General features: G+C 42.0%; 1 protein-coding gene across 1 annotated transcript; it reads right to left on the reverse strand.

The window, feature by feature from the left end:
- Nucleotides 1-233: 233 nt before the first annotated feature.
- Nucleotides 234-16,264, reverse strand: IDH1 (isocitrate dehydrogenase (NADP(+)) 1). Its single transcript, XM_032354610.1, has 10 exons — nucleotides 16,092-16,264; nucleotides 15,034-15,099; nucleotides 12,270-12,407; nucleotides 9,244-9,535; nucleotides 7,277-7,382; nucleotides 5,847-6,024; nucleotides 4,218-4,369; nucleotides 3,835-3,975; nucleotides 2,962-3,124; nucleotides 234-1,169 (listed from the first exon to the last, which is right to left on the reverse strand). Exons 3-10 carry the CDS (start codon nucleotides 12,389-12,391, stop codon nucleotides 1,079-1,081), a joined length of 1,245 nt encoding a protein of 414 aa, XP_032210501.1. The 5' UTR covers nucleotides 12,392-12,407; nucleotides 15,034-15,099; nucleotides 16,092-16,264; the 3' UTR covers nucleotides 234-1,078.
- Between the last annotated feature and the right edge of the window lie 4,840 nt (nucleotides 16,265-21,104).

Raw genomic sequence — 21,104 nt, forward strand, 5'->3', positions numbered from 1 at the left:
ATGATCACGCCCCTCCCTTCTTAAGACTTCACTGGCTTCTCATTAACTTACGTGATCATACCTATATCCCTAGCATGTGCCTCCACTCGATTCCCTAATAGTCCAGTCATTCCTTTGTTCCGTCTTCGGTCTTCTTTCCCTCTCCCTGTAGGATCCACATCTTACCACTTACTTACCCATTTGCCCCACAGTCCCAGAAGTATACTTGATAAATAAAAACCCAAGAAGACTGGTCATTAGCACTGAATTTTAATTACGATTAGTAATTAAAGTAGTTCAGATGAAGAACGGACTAAAATAGTGTTAAAATCAACTTCTGAAAAAATCACATTTATAGAAGGGAAATAAAACGGGCCAGCAGAAGTCCAAAAAAGGTGCAGCTTGGATTATTGCACTTGGATGAAATACGCTGCTCGGGGTAGCATAATACTCAGGCCACACAAGGCCAGGATGAGGAGGCAAACAGAGGACAGACCCAGGCAGTATTTACTCGGGATTCCAGACTCTCTAGTCGCCTCACAGATACTTAGTATTTTCAAAACACTCAAGAAGAGCTCTTTCCAAAAGTGACGGTGGTGTCTCCAACAGGTTTTACGAACACCTCTGCTTTCATTCCAAACTGTGGGCAAGTTCACTGGACGGCTCTGCCTCACGTGACGGGGCATCTGTTGCACCAAAACCACCCAGCAGCCCAGGCCACGGAGAGGTGAAGGGGGGGAATTTGGACTTCACGCATATTTTCGGGAACAATACTGTGGCTACAGTTTACCCTTTCGAACACTGTTCATTTTGGTCATTTGTATTGGAACATGAGAAAAAGTGACAACGAGTACAAAGGAGCACTAGGCTACCAGTAGAAAATCAAATAAAATTTTTAAAAAGTCCCCTGCCACGTTCACAAGGGTGGCGTAACTGTATGTGTAAGAAAAAGGCTGTAAACTTATAAAAAAGATAAACTCTGGCTTCTAAACAAATTACAAAATTGATTTTACCTTGAACCTTGAGTGTTAGGCAGGAAAATGTAAACCAGTGGGCCTAGTTACCAAAAACACGTATCCTCCTAAGCTGAGGGATGGCCTTAAAGTTTGGCCTGAGCCAGTTTTATATTCAAGTTTTCTCCGAGTTTGTCCATGAACTCGAATGTATTCAAGTAGTCAGAACGTTGCACACTAATACAGGAGGAAAAAGGAAAGAAAGAAATTAGTTTGTCTCTGGTCTGGTAGCAGGTAAAGGGAAAGTCCTAGAAATGCTATGTAGGTAGCATTTAATTAATTGAAAATTTATTTATTAATAAATTAATATTATAAATTACAAATGAATATAATAATAAATTATAAATTAATATATGGCTGATGACTGTGCTCAAGGTTCAAAGGGCTGACCGAGGCTATAGGCAGCTTGGCCACACGCACCTTCAGCATGTCCCCTGCCCTGAGTCTTTGAGGGCGAAACTATCACAGAGCTTCTTTTTTTTTTTTTTTTTAAATTTTATTTATTTATTTGACAGAGAGAGATCACAAGTAGACAGAGAGGCAGGCAGAGAGAGAGAGAGGGAAGCAGGCTCCCTGCTGAGCAGAGAGCCCAATTTGGGGCTCGATCCCAGGACCCTGAGATCATGACCTGAGCTGAAGGCAGCGGCTTAACCCACTGAGCCACCCAGGCACCCTATCACAGAGCTTCTGTTCAGGCTAATGGTGGAGAGACTGAAATCATCCCACTTCTTATTCCTCATTCTTAAAAATAACAAAACCTTCTCAGGGGAACAGCCATGCTTTCATTTACATTCCTACAAATTGTCACATGTCCTTAAAACTGTCTGAACAGTCTTATTATTATCATTGTCCTAAAAAAATAAAGAAGATAACAGACTGGCTAAGGTAATCCTGCTGATAGGTGCCGAATCAAAGAGGTTACAAAGCTAACATACCGATAAGCACATTTCAAACACTTTGTTCTTGCCAGAAATTTAAGAAAAGAAAGACAGAGTAGTGAGTATATCCCCATCACTGAGGTATACTGACCCTGATGCAGATCTCAGAGGATGCACGGTTTAGACTTGGGATTGGTGTTAAACTTTAGTAGGGTTCCTTTTTCTTTTTTTTTTTTTTTTAAAGATTTTATGTATGTATTTATTTGACAGACAGAGATCACAAGTAGGCAGAGAAGAGAGGAGGAAGCAGGCTCCCTGCTGAGCAGAGAGCCCGATGTGGGGTTCGATCCCAGGATCCTGGGATCATGACCTGAGCTGAAGGCAGAGGCTTAACCCACTGAGCCACCCAGGTGCCCCTTCAGTAGGGTTTCTTGAGGTGAGTCATAGTGACCAACTGTGAGGGAGAAGTCTCTGATTAGCAGCCAATCCAGCCGGGAGATGGGCTACCATGTTTTCAGAAAAATCCTGGGCAATAGATGGGCCTTGAACATTTGACTATTGGTTAGAGATCATTATGGAAGGGACTAGGACGAAGTGGGCATCTAAAACTTGTGCTGTTGTTTTTTTTACCCATAAATTGGAGGAAATAAAGGGGTACAATACAATAGCCTTGGTGGTCTCTTTGTTTCAAATGTCTATAATTTTCTTGTTAAACAGAACCCTGTCACCCAACAATCGTCAACTAGATCAGAGGTCAGCAAACTCCAGCCTGGCTCCCGGACTCCATCCAGGCTACAGTCTGGTTTTGCAACTGGTTTGACTGGAACACTGCCACATCCACTAGCTTCTGTATCATCTATGACTGTTCATCTTCCACAGTGGCAAAGTTCAACAGCTGCAGAGTTTTGAAAAGGCTGTCTGTTCCCACAAAGTCTGAAATGCTTACTGTCAGCAATCTGTAGATAGTGTCTGTTGATCCCTGAACTAGGTGATAAATAATAATCCGTGTACCTCAAAAAAGCTCTGATATTTTGTACCTAGAAAAGATACGTGGTGATTTAACTGCAGATCTCAAGGTATCTTATACTTACTTGGACAAACCTTTAATACAAGCAGCCAAGTCCTTGGTCATGAAACCAGCCTCAATGGTCTCAACACAGACTTCTTCCAAAGCCTTGGCAAAAAAACTGAGCTCTTTATTGTTATCAAGCTTAGCCCTGTGGGCTAATCCTCTGGTCCAGGCGAAAATGGAAGCTAAAAAGAGCAAAACAGAACGAAACCAAAAAACCAACACTTAGATCAAACCAAGAGGGATTCCCAAATGTTTCAGTTCCCAAAAACAGAACAATTTTTTTTTTTTGTTAAATCTTCAAGTGACTGATACCATTAGATGCTATCCACATGGGCTATATAAGAATTGGAAATATTTTTACTGAATAGTAATTTTAAAAAGATCTGTCTTTTTATAGAGCAAATGTCTTAAATTTTGTTAGAGCCTTCAGAAAGTACATTTTCATGGTGTGCTAGTAATACTTGAAGCTTAAGGCATTTACTAATTTGCGATGGGTCACAATCTCTTCTATCTCTCATCTGTGTCGGCCTCCCCTCCTCTCTCTAGGCTGTCATCTCTTTTTAAAATGTTTTCTTTAAAATCCAGTTAGAAGGATCTAGCTGTATAGCTTTTAGATTATTAACCATCTGTGACTTCGCTGTTCCAGAGGAAAAGGGAAATGCTCACTGGCAACATTCTTTTCTGTAGTGTGCATTCTCCCACAAAATAGAAATGCATATATTGTGTATATTTCAAGAAGTACCTTCAAATGGCTCTCATTAGTCGAACAGAGGCACTGTTTGGTGATGATCTTATACACAAAGCACTGGGCAGACAAAGGGACATGTCTGATTTCCTCTGGAGATCTCCACTTCTCGGGTGGAAATCAGTATAGCAGTAAACATGACCTTACCAATGGGATTGGTGGACGTCTCCTGTCCTTTCTGATACATGCGGTAGTGACGTGTTACAGTCCCGTGGGCAGCCTCTGCTTCTACTGTCTTGCCGTCTGGACAAACCAGCACGCTGGTCATCATGCCAAGAGAGCCATAACCTGTAAGTGGCAAAGCATGAAGAACTGGATACAAGCGCAGAAGAAGGCTGACTCCCTCAGAGAGGAGCGGGCTCAGGAAAATAAACTTAAGCGTGTGTAGTCATCAGTGATTGCACAGTGCTTACATTTTAGGATTTAACAAAGGGCTGCAAAACCCCCTTTTCTGAAATAGACAACTACTGCAGCATGACCTAGGTGCCGCCGGCTGCATTCCACCTCTGTTTGGTCCCACAAGTCCTTACCCTGGGCCACGGAGTCTGACTGCACATCACCATCATAGTTCTTACAGGCCCAGATGAAGCCTCCCTCGGACTTCATAGCTTGGGCCACCATGTCATCAATGAGCCTATGCTCATACCAGATATTCTGAGCTTCGAACTGGGATTTGTACTGCCTAAGAAACAAGAGAGAGAAAAGGGAATTAAAAAGGAAACTGGTGTTGTTAGGGACAGCACCTGCTTCTCCAAAGAGGGTGGGGTTGGAAACCAGCATTTTTTAGTGTAAGCAACACAGACTTGAGAATCTGATAGACCTAAGCTCAAATCCTGCCCATTTTAAAGCTGTGAAACCCCAATGTCCCCACCTGTTAGAGTGACTTCACCTTCTTTGCAGAGATGTGAGAATAATGGAGACAGCAGTGTCCCCAGCACTATTTTTAGTTTTCAGGACACTACTGATCAGGTTCTTCAGATATAGCTTACTTTAACAATGTAATAACAGGGGCCACCTGGATGGCTCAGTTGGTTAAGCATCTGACTTCGGCTTAGGTTGTGACCTCAGGGTCCTGGAATTGAGCCTACCTCCAGTCCCCCCTTGGGCACCCTGCTCAGTAGGGAGCCTGCCAGTCCCTCTCCCTCCCTATGCTTGTGCCCTCTCTGTTTCTCTCTCATATAAATAAATAAAGTCTTTAAAAAAAAAAAAAAAGAATGTAATAATGGATGAAAAAGAAGATTCTACCACTCCGTATCTTTCAGGAAACTAGGACAGCTCCTGGGTTGGTAGCAGGAAGAAGAATTATGTCTTAAAATCCAAGCCCTGGCTTCAACATTTGCACCTAAAAGGGAGTTATATCATCTTAAAAGTTAACACATGCTCCCGTGTTGCTGAGCCTGAAGTCGTTATTAATACAGAAAAGTTCAAATGACTCCACTAAAGCTGAGTTCTAACTCACAACAAGGTGCTTTGGAAAGAGTGGGAATGGGCCCATGCAGAAACTCATATGCTTGAAAAATTATATATATATATATATATATTTTATTAGAGAGACAGAGTGAGCAAGCAGGACTGAAGGTGGGAGTTGGGCAGAGAGAAAAGCCTTAAGCAGGCTCCCTCACAGGGAGCAGGGGCTTGAACTCATGACCTTGAGATGATGACATGAGCTGAAATCGAGGATCAGATGTTTAACTGACTGAGCCACCCAGGTGCCCCTCCTATTCTTTTTTATAAAACAATATTTTATTTGCAAGTAATCTCTACACCAGACATAGGGCTCGAACTCACAACCCTGAGATTGAGAGTCATATGCTCTGTCGACTGAGTCAGCCAGGACTGATTTTGACTAATTTTGCCCCCCAAAATTAGAACTTTCTGTCAGTCACAGGGCACCTTCATTCAAACATTAAACAATTCTGGCTCTAAACAAAAAATAATAATAAATGTGAGACATTACTTGAAAACATTTACCTTCTAAAAGCAACTCGAAAGTGGTTTGTTTCATGTCTGTTAAATCTTAGTTTTGCCCTTAACTTTATGGGATAATGATGGTTTTCATTCAATTTGTCCCAGATTCAAAGAGATAAGGATGCAAATTCTATATTATAAATCCTAGCTTCTTTTAGAAAAAAGACAAAGAAACAAAAAGAACTAGTTACTTGTCATATATTTCCTGAAAGATGTCTTTAAAACGTCCATCGTATTTCTTCAAAATAGTGTTCTTGGTGCTCAGATACAAAGGCCAACTCTTAGATAGAGCCATCTGGAAAGAACTGTGTGCAAAATCTTCGATCGACTTATCTTGATTGTACATCCCCATAGCCACACCACCACCCTCTGTGGGGGGAACACGGATGAGAGGAAAAAGGAGAAAGGTAAATGGGGTAGAATTGTAACAAGTTCAAATCCACCCACCAACACCCAAGCACCCAATACCCAGCTCCCATGGCTTCAAAAAGTGCCGGCCAGACTTCCAACAAGAATATTCCATGAGCTGCCAAGGCACGTGATTGGAAGAAAGTCAATTCTAGATAAGAACCTTCTAACTTGTTTTGAAAGGGCAATAGAAACGAAAAAAACATGGTCTTTAGGATCCTGAGGATACCAAAATACTAGAAAGTACTGATATGAGCCAGAAATACACTCAAGAAAGGGTGAATCATTTTTTAAGCTGTCTTCGGCACTTTCAAAAATTTCACACGTGTTTTCAACTCTATGTGGGTGCTTATCCTCAGCCATTGAGAAAAACTGGCATTTTAAATATCAAATGAAAATTCTCATCATTTCCTGGAGGATACTGAAGGTTCAGACCTCATTGGCAGAAATAATTATGCTACACGTCATCACTAGTGCTTCACGACTCTTACTTGGTAAACTCTGTAATTATTGAAAGACAGAACTTGAATCTGGGCCAGTGCCCAGGGCCAACCTAGGCTCAAAATATACAAGGCCCAAACCCGCAGGACGAGATTCCATTAAAATGATATTAGTTAGAGGAGGGAAAGAGAACAAGGGCTAGGTAAGCTTTGAGCTTTGTTTGCATGAGAGCTTTTAGCCACTTTAGGAGTGGAGAAAGAGGGTTCTCTGTTCTTTCAACCTTTGGGTGGCATCTGCTATGGGGGACCTTTGAAGCAGCAGGATGGGGTGGAAGAAAAGGCAAAAAACAAATGTTCACTTTCAAAGAATAAACACTCAGGGCAAGAAGAAAATCTCAGCAAATATATAACGCAACCATTTTCAAATACAAAGCCTACCAGAGCAAAGCGCAGATTACATGACAGACGATATGGGATTATTAATGTTTAATTTCTGTGACTTAGGCATGATTGATTCCCGCCTACCTCTCCTCCCTGTCTTTGCCCACGTGCGTTTCCAATTAAGTGGCTGGTTCCTTTTGTGTCTTTTAATCTACCCCGTGGGAAGGCATGGAAGGCAATTACTTCTTTATGCTTGATGTTGGGTCCTACAGAAATGTTACAGATTCCAGCTTGTATTTTCAACAGCCACATAACTAACTTCTAAAAAACAGTACCAATATTGTCTAAATGATCTGTAAAAAATGAAAACATATAGCTCCTGATGGACTTACCTTCGAAATTATGTACCAGGTATGTCATTTTTTTGGATCCATCACTTGATGTGTAGGTTATCTCGACTTTACCAGGTCCGGGAACAACAAAATCAGTTGCTCTGTACTGTGTAGAGGGGAGAAAGATATAAAACCAACCAACCAACCAACCAACCAACACCAAACCCCCCGCCCCCAAACTATCCTTTTAAGAACTATAAGGGAAAAAAATCATAGAACACAGAGCTGGAAGATACCTAGAAACAGGGCAGTGTGGCCCAACCTTTATTTATTTTGGATGGGGAAAAAAGAGGTCCAGAGAGTTCCCAAAGCAAGTTAATCCCAGGGTATAGTGGAAATCAGAATTTACTGGGTACCTCCCATGTAAAGGGCAGTTTCCTGAGCACTGATAAAGAGCAGAGAATCACAAAGCATTTTCTCTTAGGAAGCTTATAACCTAACAAAGACATTCGAAAAGTAAGAACCAATCTAAAAGCTTTCAAATGTCGAAGGTGGGCTTAGATAAGAAATGCAGTAGGATGACAGAGGGAGAGAAATGACCACGACCTGGAGGTCCAGGATGTCTTTCCCCAGGGGGATGATAATATACCAGCTAGATCGTGGATGTGAGGAGAGCTAATGCCTTGCCTTTACTATATGACAGGCGTTTTAAGTGACTAACTTGAATCATTTCATTATTTCATTTGATTCTTACATCAATCTTACAACAGAGGAACAGTGATATAGTAGAAATAACACATCTAGGGTCAAAAGACTTGCAATCCCGTCCTTAGGCCTTCAAGGCTCAGTCTCTTCACGGTTATTATTGCTACTTACACCAGCCCAGGATTTGTCCAAAAGCAGCAGTGACTGTAGAAGCAACTATGAGGGCTGGTGCGCCTTCGGAAAGGACCGTACAAGAACAGCCACCTTGCCCACGGGAGTGAGCTCTGCTGGTGGAAGACTGTGCCTGGCTCACACAAGGCATCCGTGAATTTCTGCCTCACTGTATACTCTTCAATGACTTAAATTAGAATATTTTCACAACCAGCTACTCACGGTTGCCAGCCACACCTACTTATTTATGTCCGTATAGAGTACTACTAATGACAACTGGGAAAAGAGCCTTTAGGTAACCGTGAAGATTAAATATCTTTTCTATACAGCACATTTCTGCCATACGAAGTCTTTCACTATGGGTGGTAACTCATTCCCATTTCTTAAAAGGAAGACACTGAGGCGCCAAAGCCTCATGGATGCTTTGTAGAGGTTTATGCACATTTAAACAATTAGGGTTCAATCCACTGTAGGCTGGGAATTTTCAGTCTGGATTTTAATGAAAACAATGACCATTCTTCCAAGTGACTGATGCCAAAATAATTGAAGGGGGGAGGGGTGCAGGATGAAAAAGATACCATGAACTCACAAAAACCTAAGAGTAGTCTTCCTGGGATCTGTGTTTGAAGCGCTCCTGTGGACATTCTCCCTCCTGGGCCTCTGGAAGGTTCGGCCAGGATGAAGGGATAGTTTGAATCACAGGGTAGAACAAAGTGAGCTGATCCTCAAGGACTAACCCAGTGACCCCATCCACAGGGACGGAGAGTGGTCGGACCTGGCCATACTGTTTCTAAAGACAGCTGCATCCAAGCCTCTGGATTTCAGCACAAGACATTCTTATCTGTAAGGCTCTTTTAGGACCTACACTGCTTTTTATGAAAAGTTCAAAACCTCCACTTCAGTACGGATTTTGTTTAGTTGGCCGTTTTTCTGCTTAATTTGGCAATAAGCCTACTGGTACAAAAGTACAGAAACTAGTACTTCTTTCTTTTCCAAGTAGGAAAGGAATGTTTTAAAGAGACTACTTCCAGTCACGGAACCAGTTTTTCCTTTTATGTATGAAGTGATCATGTTCCATATAATCTTTGGTGGTTCTCAACCCTGTCACGAGAAAAGAGTATGGAGAATGCAACAATGCGAACGCGACTTACTTGATCCCCATAAGCATGGCGACCTATGATGATGGGTTTTACCCATCCGCTCACAAGCCGGGGGATATTTTTGCAGATAATAGCTTCCCTGAAAACGGTGCCACCCAGAATATTTCGGATGGTGCCATTTGGTGATTTCCACATTTGTTTCAACTTGAACTCCTCAACCCTCTTCTCATCAGGGGTGATGGTAGCACACTTGACACCAACGTTGTACTTCTTTATAGCTTCTGCAGCATCCTTGGTGACCTGGTCATTGGTGGCATCACGATTCTCTATGCCTAAATCATAGCTGGGAGGGAAAAGTCGTTAAGTGGAACTGTCCAGACAAACTGATGAGTGATGGAGGGTGTCCCCATCCACGCATGGGGATGGCACGCAGAGCCTGCCCTGAAGAAAGGCAAGGCTCAAAATACACCTCAATCTGCCAGCTTTGAGGACTAGTGCACCTTAGATCCAGAAGACGGCTGCCAACCAAACAAAGCACTAAGAGAGGTGGACTGTGGGCTGTAGTCACCTGCGGCATGGGAGGCTGTCTAGGAGGAGACTGAAGGGAAGCCATTGTGCTCATCCCCTTTGTGTGTTCTTTACCACCAAAGGCAATAAGCACCTAAGCAGCCGTTTCTGCAGACTTCCTTCCATAAAATTAAGCAGAAAAATGTAAGTCTAAGCACTTATTTTCCCTTAGTAAATAGCGTGCTCTAAAAATAAAGGGCTCAGAAAGTCTAAAGGATTGTTTTACGGCATTTAAGTGGTAGGATCTATAAATGCCACAGTCGGTGCCAAAAATGCTATTGACTTCTTCATTAATGCCAGCTAGTCAGAAGATGAACCTCTCCCTAATTCTGAGGCAAGTCTCTTTGTTCTGGAAATAAGCCTGCAGTGTGTTGAGTAAATAATGGAATGCAATGATGGATTTATACACTCCAGGGAGTTACAGTAATTGACACCAATTCCCAGGCTGCAGGTCATTCGGAACTGGAAAAAATGTTGGTTGCCCACGGAGCACAGAAAATGATTAAAGCTTTAGCTCAAGTATGTCAGAATTTGTCAGAAACAGGAGAAACAAAACAGTAATGTAATAATTCTTTTTGTCCTCCAGGACTTTATGTTTTTCAGGTTTTTTTAGCTCTCAAAACTTGCTAATCCATGAAGCCTCTAGATTTTTCTTTTCAGTTCCTTTTCGTTTTTGCATTTTCCTTTCCTTCACTATCCCAACTCACAGTGCAAACGCAAAGGAGCAATCTTAGTGTATTTCCAAGAAAAATTATTCCAAACTGCTTTGGCCTTAGATAATTCACTTAAGTCTAACGAATCCATTGACTCTTATCTTCTGGCAGAGGAAATGCTGAATATTACAAATGTCTAATCCTAACTCAAATGAGGACCGTGGTCAGCACTTTTCATGTTTATAGGAACCAGCTCTCATCAGAAGAATCTACCAGCAAATTAGTAGAGTTTTTCTTCTCTTTTTAAAGTCTGTAACAGAAGAGAATGAGTAAGTGGCCTGGACCACTAACTTGCAGGAAACAAAACAAACAAATCACTCTCTGTCCCTCAAAAAGAATTGGTCACGTAATGACTACAGTCATTTTGGAACACCTTAAAATTTGTTTGAGCCTCCAAAAATTCTTTATTCTGTAGCCAGTGAATCTTTCCCTTTCAGGCACAATGACTATGCTTAAAACTCCTTATGCCTCTAAGGCTAACGAGGCTTAAAGCTTTTTCGCAGCTTTTACACTGTCAAGAACTTGGCAAACTCATCTGCTACTATGTCAGGTTCCAAACCAGGGGAGTGCTCGTGAAATGCTTCTCTAACCCATTGAATGTTTTTTATGCTTCGTTTCCTGTATGTCTGGTTGGCCTCTGCAAGTATTTGCTTCATCTCGTGGTTGCAAAACAGACATTATTAATAGCTTGGGCTCAGAATAACTAAAAAGAGTGTCTAATGACACCATGTAAATGAACTAACTAAACCCAGGCAAACAATAGGCCCTTGGAGGAACACGTGGGTCTGATGAATAATTCTGGGTCAAGACAAATACACAGAAGACTTGCTATAGTCTGGCTGAAATGTGTGAGTCAACATTTTGCCATGGAATATGGCTTTAGCCATATCCCCTTTGGAAAAATTCCGTCTCTTCCTAGTTTGGATTCACAAGGAATATGAGCAAATTTATAAAAATCACAGGGAACAAAGGGGAGGATCCCATAGAGACTTTCATCTCTGTCTCCAAACACTTTAAAGACAGAGCAAAGGCTCAAATCCTTAGAACACAAAAGGCATAAGGGATGGTCTACAGAAAGTTGAGGGTTGTACAAGATAAATTCAAGTGTTCTTTCTGTACTAGAATTGTGTGAAAAGGGTAAAAAGTGGGGAAAAGTCCACTGACTAGTTAAGTAGAGTGATAGAAAACAGAGGTAGAAGGAAAGGAAAAAACCACGCTAACTACATTTACTTTACTGTTCAATGCAGACTGTACCTCTATGAGTCTCCTTTCTACAAATAATACCTTGTACAGCTCTGAGCCGCTGATTTATAAAAAGAAAAACTTCACAAGAAACAGAGACTTGGAAAGAGCGGAGAATCACTTTGTTCTCAAAGCAATTCTTTTCTTCAGACCAATGCTAAATCCAGTCTTTCTAGCAAAATATCAAAATTAAAAGAGTCTGGGGCGCCTAAGTGGCCCAGTCAGTTAAGCATCTGACTTTTGGTGTCGACTCAGGTCATGATCTCAGGGTTGGGAGATTAAACCACTGGTCATCGGGTTCTGTGCTCAGTGGGGAGTCTGCCTGAGACTCTCTGCCCCTCCCCACTGCATTTCTTTAAAAAATAAATAAAATTTAAAAAACAAGTAAAATTAATAAAATTAAAATAGAAGGTTCACATATCTATATTTTGGTATCCCTCCCTCGACAGCTTCATTCATAAGATACAGCTGTAGCTAGTTACACAGCTAGTGATGCCCTGAAATTCACTTAGATTATGCTTTCTGAGTTTGCTGCTAGAAGGCTAATTCATTTACCTGTGCAGGTCCAGTTCCACATAGGGAAAAATGAGTTTTTCTTTAATCAACTCCCAAATGATTCGTGTCATTTCATCTCCTTGCATCTCTACCACAGAACCGCCACGGATTTTCTGAGACATTTTGACTTCAAGAAACCTTTAAAAAGAACAAAAGGGAAGACCCAGGTCTTCTCATTTATTTCATTACAGTATAAAAAATACCAAGAATTCGGTGATTACTAAACACTACATTCACTCATGACAATATATTTACCAGGAGGCTCAAGCACATTCTCTGTAGAGAGCATCGTGTTACGTGCTTCATGTGTGGGTTTTGAGGTGGTCCTCACAACCCCGTAAGATGGAAATGATCTTCCCAAGTTACTCTGACAGAACGAAAAGGTTTCCCAAGGCTGTCCCATGACCCTGTAAGATGTTCTCAGTAATGTTGTCATTATTCCTGACTGTTGGTTCACCTTCTAAAACGAGATGATTTCTTCAATACCATGTTTATTTGAACCCTCCTAATCCAACCCCTCATTTTATGGCACCCTCAAAATCAGCAAAATGAGGGGTGCTAGTATTTCTCTTTTTTTAAGAGGCTGTTTTGGTTAAAAATACACACACACACACACACACACACACATACACACACACACACCCCAAACCTAAAACACCAAAACTACACTTGGGGCCATTCAACAAGTTCTTATAAGCCATGTTTAAGGAAACTTTAAAGTGAAAGACGAAGGATTTCTGGGGGAATTGTGTTTTCCTAGAGACAATAATGGATAATGGGGATGTCACCCTAAAAACAAAAGTGATTTCTCTATTTCGAAAAACCTGTATATAGAAGGGCTACCACTGCCCAGAAGCCACGCATGTCCCTGTCCTGTTCCTTGGTATCCCAACTCCTGGACTGTTCTTGGGCAAAGCTAAGCTGCCAGTGGGTGGGGCAGAGAAATGGAATTGTTCCAGTAGGACATGTCTTCCTCGGATTGAGGATAGCAAATACAAATTAATCTCATTCCCAGAAAGGGCAGGGGTGCACCCTCTGGAAGAAGTGAAACTATGAGGCTTCCAGGAAGACCACATCCTGTATATTGTCCCTGAGAAGTGGAAGAGGCTCTGTGCCTGAGGAAGGGATCTATTGCCTTTCATGATGCTCTAAGGGAAACTATTTCCCTGGGGGAACATAACTGCAAATTGCTTCTATCCCCTTAAGTTATGGCTGAAGACTGGAAAAGTCAGGAGAACGGACTTACACAATTATTAGGTGAGAGGCCTATAAACAGAATCACTTGACAAGTTTAGCTAAAGTAATTTTGTCCTTAAATTACAAAAATGTACTGGGCGGGGGGGGGGGGGGCATGGCTGGCTCAGTCCGTGGAATGTGCAACTCTTGATCTTGGGGTCATGAGTTGGACAACCATGTTGAGTATAGAGATTACTTAAAAAAATAAAATCTTAAAAAAAAAACAACAACACAAAAAACCAAAAATGTACTCATTAGCAGACTGTGAACCTCAGTTCCTTATAATAAGCCAGGGTATATCCCTAACCCTCAGGCCCATTTTCACTTCCCAAATTTGTAATTCTAGAAGCCTGCTTATTAGTGTTTAGGAGGTTCCCTATACCATTACTGGGAGCCATCTGGAACCCAACTAGAATAAAAGAAGGGAAAAAACTAGTGTGGTAGAGTTAATTACTTGTGATGTGTAATTTCAAATATAATTTACAGTAGAGCTATATGTTGATTCAGTCCTGCTGAGCCCACTGTCACATCTGTCCTTGTATTTAAAACAAAACAACACAAAAAGAGGCAGCAAACTTATCTTGGTCTTGATACATTTCCATGGTTGCATTCCTATATATAAGCGTTATGACTTGGCTATTTTTCCTTGATGGCAAATACAACTGATGGCTCATACAGCATCCTTAAAATTGTCTTGCCTTGTCACAAGGAACTGAGGTTCACAGTAGACTAATGAGTACATTTTTGTTATTTAAAGATCAAATTACTTCAGTTCAACTTGTCAAGTAATACTGTCTATATTGAATAATGGCATTTTAAAAATTATCTCCGCAGTTGAAGCAGATATTTTTTGCAGTAAGTTTTCTATATCTCATAATTGAAACATCAGGATTTCTTCACATTATCCATTAAATGTTAGCACCTTTTAACTAAAAAAGTAAAGTCTTCTTCTTCTTTTTTTTTTTTTTTAGTAGACCCTTGCTTCCTACAACATAGGACATTATTTATTTCTTTTAGATTTAAATTCCATGGGGTAGACTTTAGGCCCCACTGGATTCACTTCTCTAAGCCTTGCTGATCAGAGTCTCCCTCTTCACCCAAACCCTGATTTCAGAAGGAAGGACTTTTCCAACAAGTCAGTTCATTTAATCTGAAAGCAGGTGAATTCCAAACTTCTGACACACTTGTGTCATTCCACAAAATAAACCCGGATGAATACAGAGTAGTTTAAGAAAAAAAGAGTTGTTAAATCTTCTTAATTTTTTTTCATCAACCCTAAAATTTTAGCCACATTTTTTTTTTTTTTTAAAGCTGAGTTCATGAAATACAGTAACGTCTGGGCCAAAAACAGCCTCTTGCAGAGAAGAGGTGCAAAGAAGGAAACAAGGAAGCAGCTGAAATTTATTGTTGTAAATATCCCTGACTCATTCCTTGCAGTGCCTCCGCCTACCTCCAGACCTCCAGGACCAATAAAATGCAGAATTGCCACATCAAAAAATACAGAAGGGGAAAAATTGCTAATTCTCACCTTTACAACTTCTAATCACTCCAACTCCTTTCAGTCTTGCAGACTGAGTTGAGCGCAGTTTATTTCCTAAAACAAAACAAAAAGGGGAATTGAAGCACTTAACGTTCAAAACACGCCTGTCAGAAGGATTTAGCTGTTTTTAATACGGGCCAGCCGGGTTTATCTGGTTTAAAGTACAGAGCTGAGCCACCCAGAGGGCCAAAGGGCAGTTTTAGGTGCGCAGGCACTTTCCAAACGAAGGTTAAGGGAGCACACAGATCTCCGCTCCGCACACACTGAAGGGTGCGTCAGTGGGCGCGTCTCGGGTTCATCGTCCGTTAGCTGGTCTTGGGGTTTGCATGTCCTTAGGTGACGCTGTGACCAGCGGGGTCTTGGCCTGCATATGTCCTTGTGGCCGTTGTGCAAGACGGCTGCAACCGAAGCTGGCTCCGCTTGTCTCTCCAGGTCTCCACGCCCACCCTTCGCTGGGCGCACCAGAATCTTTACCCCGGGCGCCTTGAGCCTGCTGGGGGAACGCTTCCCTAGAACTGGAGAACTGGAGAGCCCCGCGGGGGGCGGAGGTGTGCCCTGCACCCCTCCACGCCCCCAGGAGGACGCTTCCACCGCCGCACGGCCAGGTCCCGCCAGCTGAGTTCGCGGCACACGCCCAAGTCCATGGCTCCCCCCCTTCTTTGCAGCCAGCTCGCCACCGCAGCACCTTTTCTTCCCTCTAAAGCCGAGACTTGGTCTCCCACACCTCGTTGCATCCTCCCACCGCTCGATTTCCCTTTCTGCCTGCAGACCTGGGTTTCTGTGTGCCACTGCAAGCAACTTTCCGCCGCCCATTCCAGAGTGGGCCTCTGCACATCCGACATCGAGGACCCTCTTCCTCCCCATGCCTCTTCCCCACGCCCAACCTGATTTTCCCCCTTCCTTTCGATCAGGGCTTGCCGCTGGATTCCTCCCTTTATTCCCAAGATCTGAGCTTTCTCCCTTCTGCCCGTTCCAGCTATAGGCGGGCTCCGAGCCTCCCCGCAAAAGCCAGGTCCTGGGGCCCGCCCCTCGAAGCCTGCGGTTACCTGCAGGGGAAGGTACGCGGACGATGAGCTAGCGGCTGCACAGCCACTCACACGCCGAAGCTCACAACCGTCTACACTGGCAAACCCCGCTGGGCCCCAGCTGTTCCAGCTTCTGACACCGCCTCCGCACCAACCCAGGAGCCGGCCGGCAGGGCAGGGCTTTGGCACTGCCACGCTTTTGTCCCCTCCCAAGCCCGCCCCCTCAGCCCACCTCCCGGAGCTCCACCCCCGCCACGCCGCCAATCACCGCGCGCCGACCACAAGGGAGTGGGCGGAGCCAAGGGGCGGGGACCGGTCCCGGAACTTCGGGGCTGAAATCGCAGCCGGGTTCTCCGTTCTCGCGGGAAGCGAGGGGGTTACGGCGCCCCCTGGACCGGGCTTCGGCTCCGTGCGGCGGAAGAACGTGAATGCCACCTGCAGGCTCCGGACCCGGGCGCTCCAGGCTGGTCCTCTAAGACCCACGCCGCTTAGGGCCCCGCAGAGTTTCCAGGGCTTCTGTAAAGGCGGACAAGGACGGAGTTTGGCTGAAGGAAGAGGGCGGGCGGGGGCTAGGGAACTCGAGGTGGTTTTCGGGGCTTCTCGGTGCAGCGAGAATGCAGAGGGTTAAAGAGTTACACAGGCTGGAATCCACGGTAAATAATTTCCGCCACCACCACCGACGACGTCTTCAGAACTTCCGTACCTGTCATTCTAATCACTACCAAGTACATTCTATAAGTAAACCCAATTGTCATTCGCAATAGAAGATAAAGATAGGAGATTATTGTGTGGATCCCAGTGAAGCCGGAATAAAGATGTGAAACCTTAAGAAAACAGTAAAGAAAAAAAAAAAAAATATATATATATATATATATTTTTTTTGCCTCCTGCAGGGAACTTGTTTATTCCTTACTCTTGAAAACATGGGGGAGGAGTATTTGAGACGGCTATTTGTAGTAATGCTTGTATATTGCTATCCAGATTCGATGTGCCAAAATTTATTTTTTAAAATTTTCTGTAGCATCGGATTACTACAATTACTCTTGGAAGATAAAAGGGAGGGTGTGACTGGCACTACACGAGGCACATTTTGGACACTAGAGGGCACTGGTCTTTTTCCCAAGAGAAAAGTAAGAAGAAAGACTGTAGCATCTCACTTGTTGATTTTTTTTTTTTTTAAGATGTTGTTTTTAAGTAATCTCAGCATCCAAGGTGGGACATTAACTCAAAACTGGAAATCAAGAGTCCTATGCTGTATCAGTGAGCCAGCCAGGTGCCCTACACTTGTTGATTTTTTTTTTAATTTAAAATTTTATTTATTTGACAGAGAGAGATCACAAGCAGGCAGAGAGGCAGCCAGAGAGAGAGAGGAGGAAGGAGGCTCCCGTGGGGGGCTGGATCCCAGGACCCTGGGATCTTGACCTGAGCCTAAGGCAGAGGCTTAACCCACTGAGCCACTGAGGCGCCCCTCACTTGTTGATTTTTTTTAGGTAGATTAATGGAAAGTAGCAGTTACCTCCATTTATTCTTGTGGAAATGATTATAGAAGAGTATAAGCTTGTATTTTCATCTAGAATCTGAGATCCAAAGTTACCTGAGATTGTAAATTTACTCCATTTTATATCAGGTTCACATTATTTATCACCCCTTGCCTACTACTAAAAGCATATTCGTTCTTGCTTGAGAAAGATTGAGGGCAGCTTTCAAGATATATACAATATAGCATGATAAAATACATTGAAATATGTGAGGAGAAGACAGAATAAATATAGGAAATTATACAGAATGAAAGTGAATTTAATCACAAAACGTATTCCATCAAATCCTAAACACTGCTAAGGCTGGACTGCAAATTTGGCTCTGAGCAGACATGGGAGGCAAGGTAGCATATGGGAGTCTCAGCATCTTAAAACAGTAGGTTTTTTAAAATGACTTTTAAAAAGATTTTATTTATGTATAACAGAGAGATAGTGAGAGAGGGAACACAAGTGCAGGGGGGCTGGAGAGGGAAAAACTGGCTCCCTACTAAGCAGGGAGACTGACATAGGGCTGGATGTGGGGCTGGACATTGGGCTGGACATGGGGCTGGACATTGGACTTGATCTTGGGACCTTGACCTGAGCTGAAGGCAGAGGCGTAACTGACTGAGCCACCCAGGCACCCTCAAAACTGTTTCTTAAGCCAGTAATGTAGGAACTCCTTTTTCATTGAAAACATTATTTTTATAGATCCCTAGAATTGACTCATTATAAGATGCATAAACTAGATATATGCTCCTTATGCTGTTAGCTCTTATACAACTAAAAAATAAATTTATAGATAAAATGATGAGAAATAAAACTATAAAATTATACATTACCTATTAACAACATTAGTTAAATGTAACAAATGATGTTTGGCTGAACTTAAGTTACTGCTTGAAATGTGAATATGAAGCTCACTGCTCAGACTCTTGTTCTTTTGAACTTAGCTTGCTATTCTGGGTGTCATGTGAGGGTTCATTTAGCATACCATTTTTCTGTTTGGTTTATATTGCATGCCTTGACATTATTTGGTTTTCATTTGGACAATAAAAATCTGAATATTTTAATATTAGCTGGTTCTATATCCTGTTGTAAGCACAAATAGAAACATGGGCTATGAAATTTCTGTCTGTATTTGGTTATGAGACCCTCATCCAGATAATAGGGGATTCTCATAAATACTTCAAGGTATTTGTGTTTTCATTTTGATGATCTAAAAAGTGAAGTAGAATGAACAGTTATTCTACCTTGTGGAAATTCACTTCATTGAAAATTACTGGCCATGAAGATTATAGGAGGAAGAACATTGCAGGTAATTTCTGGGCTTGGGGTTTGGGTGACATGTTGCCCTTCAACAAAGAAATGATATAGACAGAGTCACAGGTTTGATGGCCAAGATAAAGAGTTAAGTGTAATGTTTGTTAAATTTGAGATGCCTATGGGACAGCAAGATATAGTGTTAAGGAAGCAGTTAGCCACATAATTTCAGAAGGGGTATCTGGGCTAAAGAGAGAAATCTGAGAATCTTTAGTATTGTTATGGGCTAAATTGTGTGTCCTTTCCCCCAAATTCATCTGTTGCAGCTCTAACCCCATATAAATCAGAATGTGACTGTGTTTGGAGATAGGACCTTTAAAGATGTAATTAAGATTCAATGAAGTCATATTGGTGGTCCCTAATCCAATCTGACTAGTGTCTTTAGAAGAAGAAGAAATATGGACACACAGGATGTGCACACACAGAGGGATGAACGTGTGAAGAGGCTGCAAGAGCGTAGCCATTTATTTGCAACCCAGAGACAGAGGCCTCAGGAGGAAATAACCCAGCAGGCACCTTGATCTGGACTTCAGCCTCCAGAACTGTGACAAGTAAATTTCTGTGGTTTAGGCGACCCAGTCTGTGGCATTTTGTTATGGGAGCCCTAGCAAACTAATAAAAGCGTGTATTGACAGTAGTGGAAGCCATGGAATTTATGAGGTCATAATCTAGAAGTATACCATAAGAAGAAAAGTTAACCTCAGTGAGAACTCTGTAGAATACTTCACATCTTTAACAGATGGGTGGAAGGAAAGTAGTTCTCAAAAGAGAATGGCAAGGATTGTCAGGGAGGTAGTAGAAAAATCAGCACAGGCTGATGGGAACCAAAGAGAAAGTTTCTAAAAAGGAGAAGGTACTACAGAGAAGGCAAGGAAGACAAAGCCTGAAAATAATTTTGGCAAATGCATCTTAAGAAGAATAATTCTATCAGAATGATTCTGAATGAAGCCATAGTCGAGAGGATTGACGTTTGAATGGGAAGTGGGGAAAAGGAACATAACTCTTTTAAGATGATTGGCCATGAAATGAAGAATCGTGCACTATAAAGCCTTAGCATAATTTTTAATGACTGCATAATTGTCCATCATTTGATTGTCTTGCTTTCAGATTGTGTTCATTAGAAATTTGTTTCCTTTTTATTTTTATTAGTTTTAAATAACTGTGAAAAACATATTTCACTACATTCTACTTTGCACTAGAAACAGTTCCTTAGGCACGACTGTTGACTTGTAATCGTTGGATGAAGGAGCATAAACATTTTTAAGGCACTTGTTAGACCCATCAGATAATTTTCTAGGAGGGACATACCTATTTATGTTTGTTTTCACATGCAGTGTATGAGAGTGTCAATTTCATGACTTCCTAGACAGAACTGACTTTCATGATTTTTAAAAACATCTTTGTGTTCTCTATTAAAGGGATCCTTACAGAACTTCTAATTCTAGACCTGGAGCAAGGTTAATTAAGTATAAGTCTGGTGTATATTATTGGGTGAGAAAGTAAGGAAGTGCTCAGAAAGTGAGAAAGGCATGTCAAATGTATATGGAATCTGCTTGAAGGGGCTCTCCCTGGGCAAATCAGAGAAAACTTGACTATCAAAAAGAGTGGTACAGTAATGAATTATAACATACAGTAAAAAAAATCATGAGTCTGTACTACTACTGTTAAAAATAAACTGAGGCATATTACAATTTTTAAGAGCTTATTTGAGCAGGAATTTTTAAGAGCTTATTTGAGCAGGAATTGAGCATTGCCAAACATGAAATTATTGGAAACATTACAGGGGCAGGAGCTAGGGGAAAGACTTTTATTTATTTATTTATTTTTAAAAAAGATTTTCTTTATTTATTTTTAAGAGAATGTGCACACAAGAGCAGGGAGGGTCAGAGGGAGAAGCAAACTCCCTACTGAGTGACCCTCCGGGAAGGTAGTTGCTTAACCCGAGGAGCCACCCAGGCACCCAGGGGAAAGACTTTTATAGAGAAGAAGCAAAAGCAAAACAAGGAAATTGTTTGATAGATTACAGCTTAGGCAGTTGCTGTGTTTGTAAAGCCTAGGTGGTTGTTTGTGATTGGTTAGCCTTAGGTTTCAAATTCATAAGCTTGAGGTATTACAGGCTTAGGTATGGGTTTGCTTATGAAGGCTAGTAAGACATTAGAACTATCTCAGTTTAATGGTCTCCTTATTTAATTAA

Source organism: Mustela erminea, chromosome 8 (genome assembly GCF_009829155.1).
Source record: "Mustela erminea isolate mMusErm1 chromosome 8, mMusErm1.Pri, whole genome shotgun sequence".
NCBI lineage: Eukaryota > Metazoa > Chordata > Mammalia > Carnivora > Mustelidae > Mustela > Mustela erminea.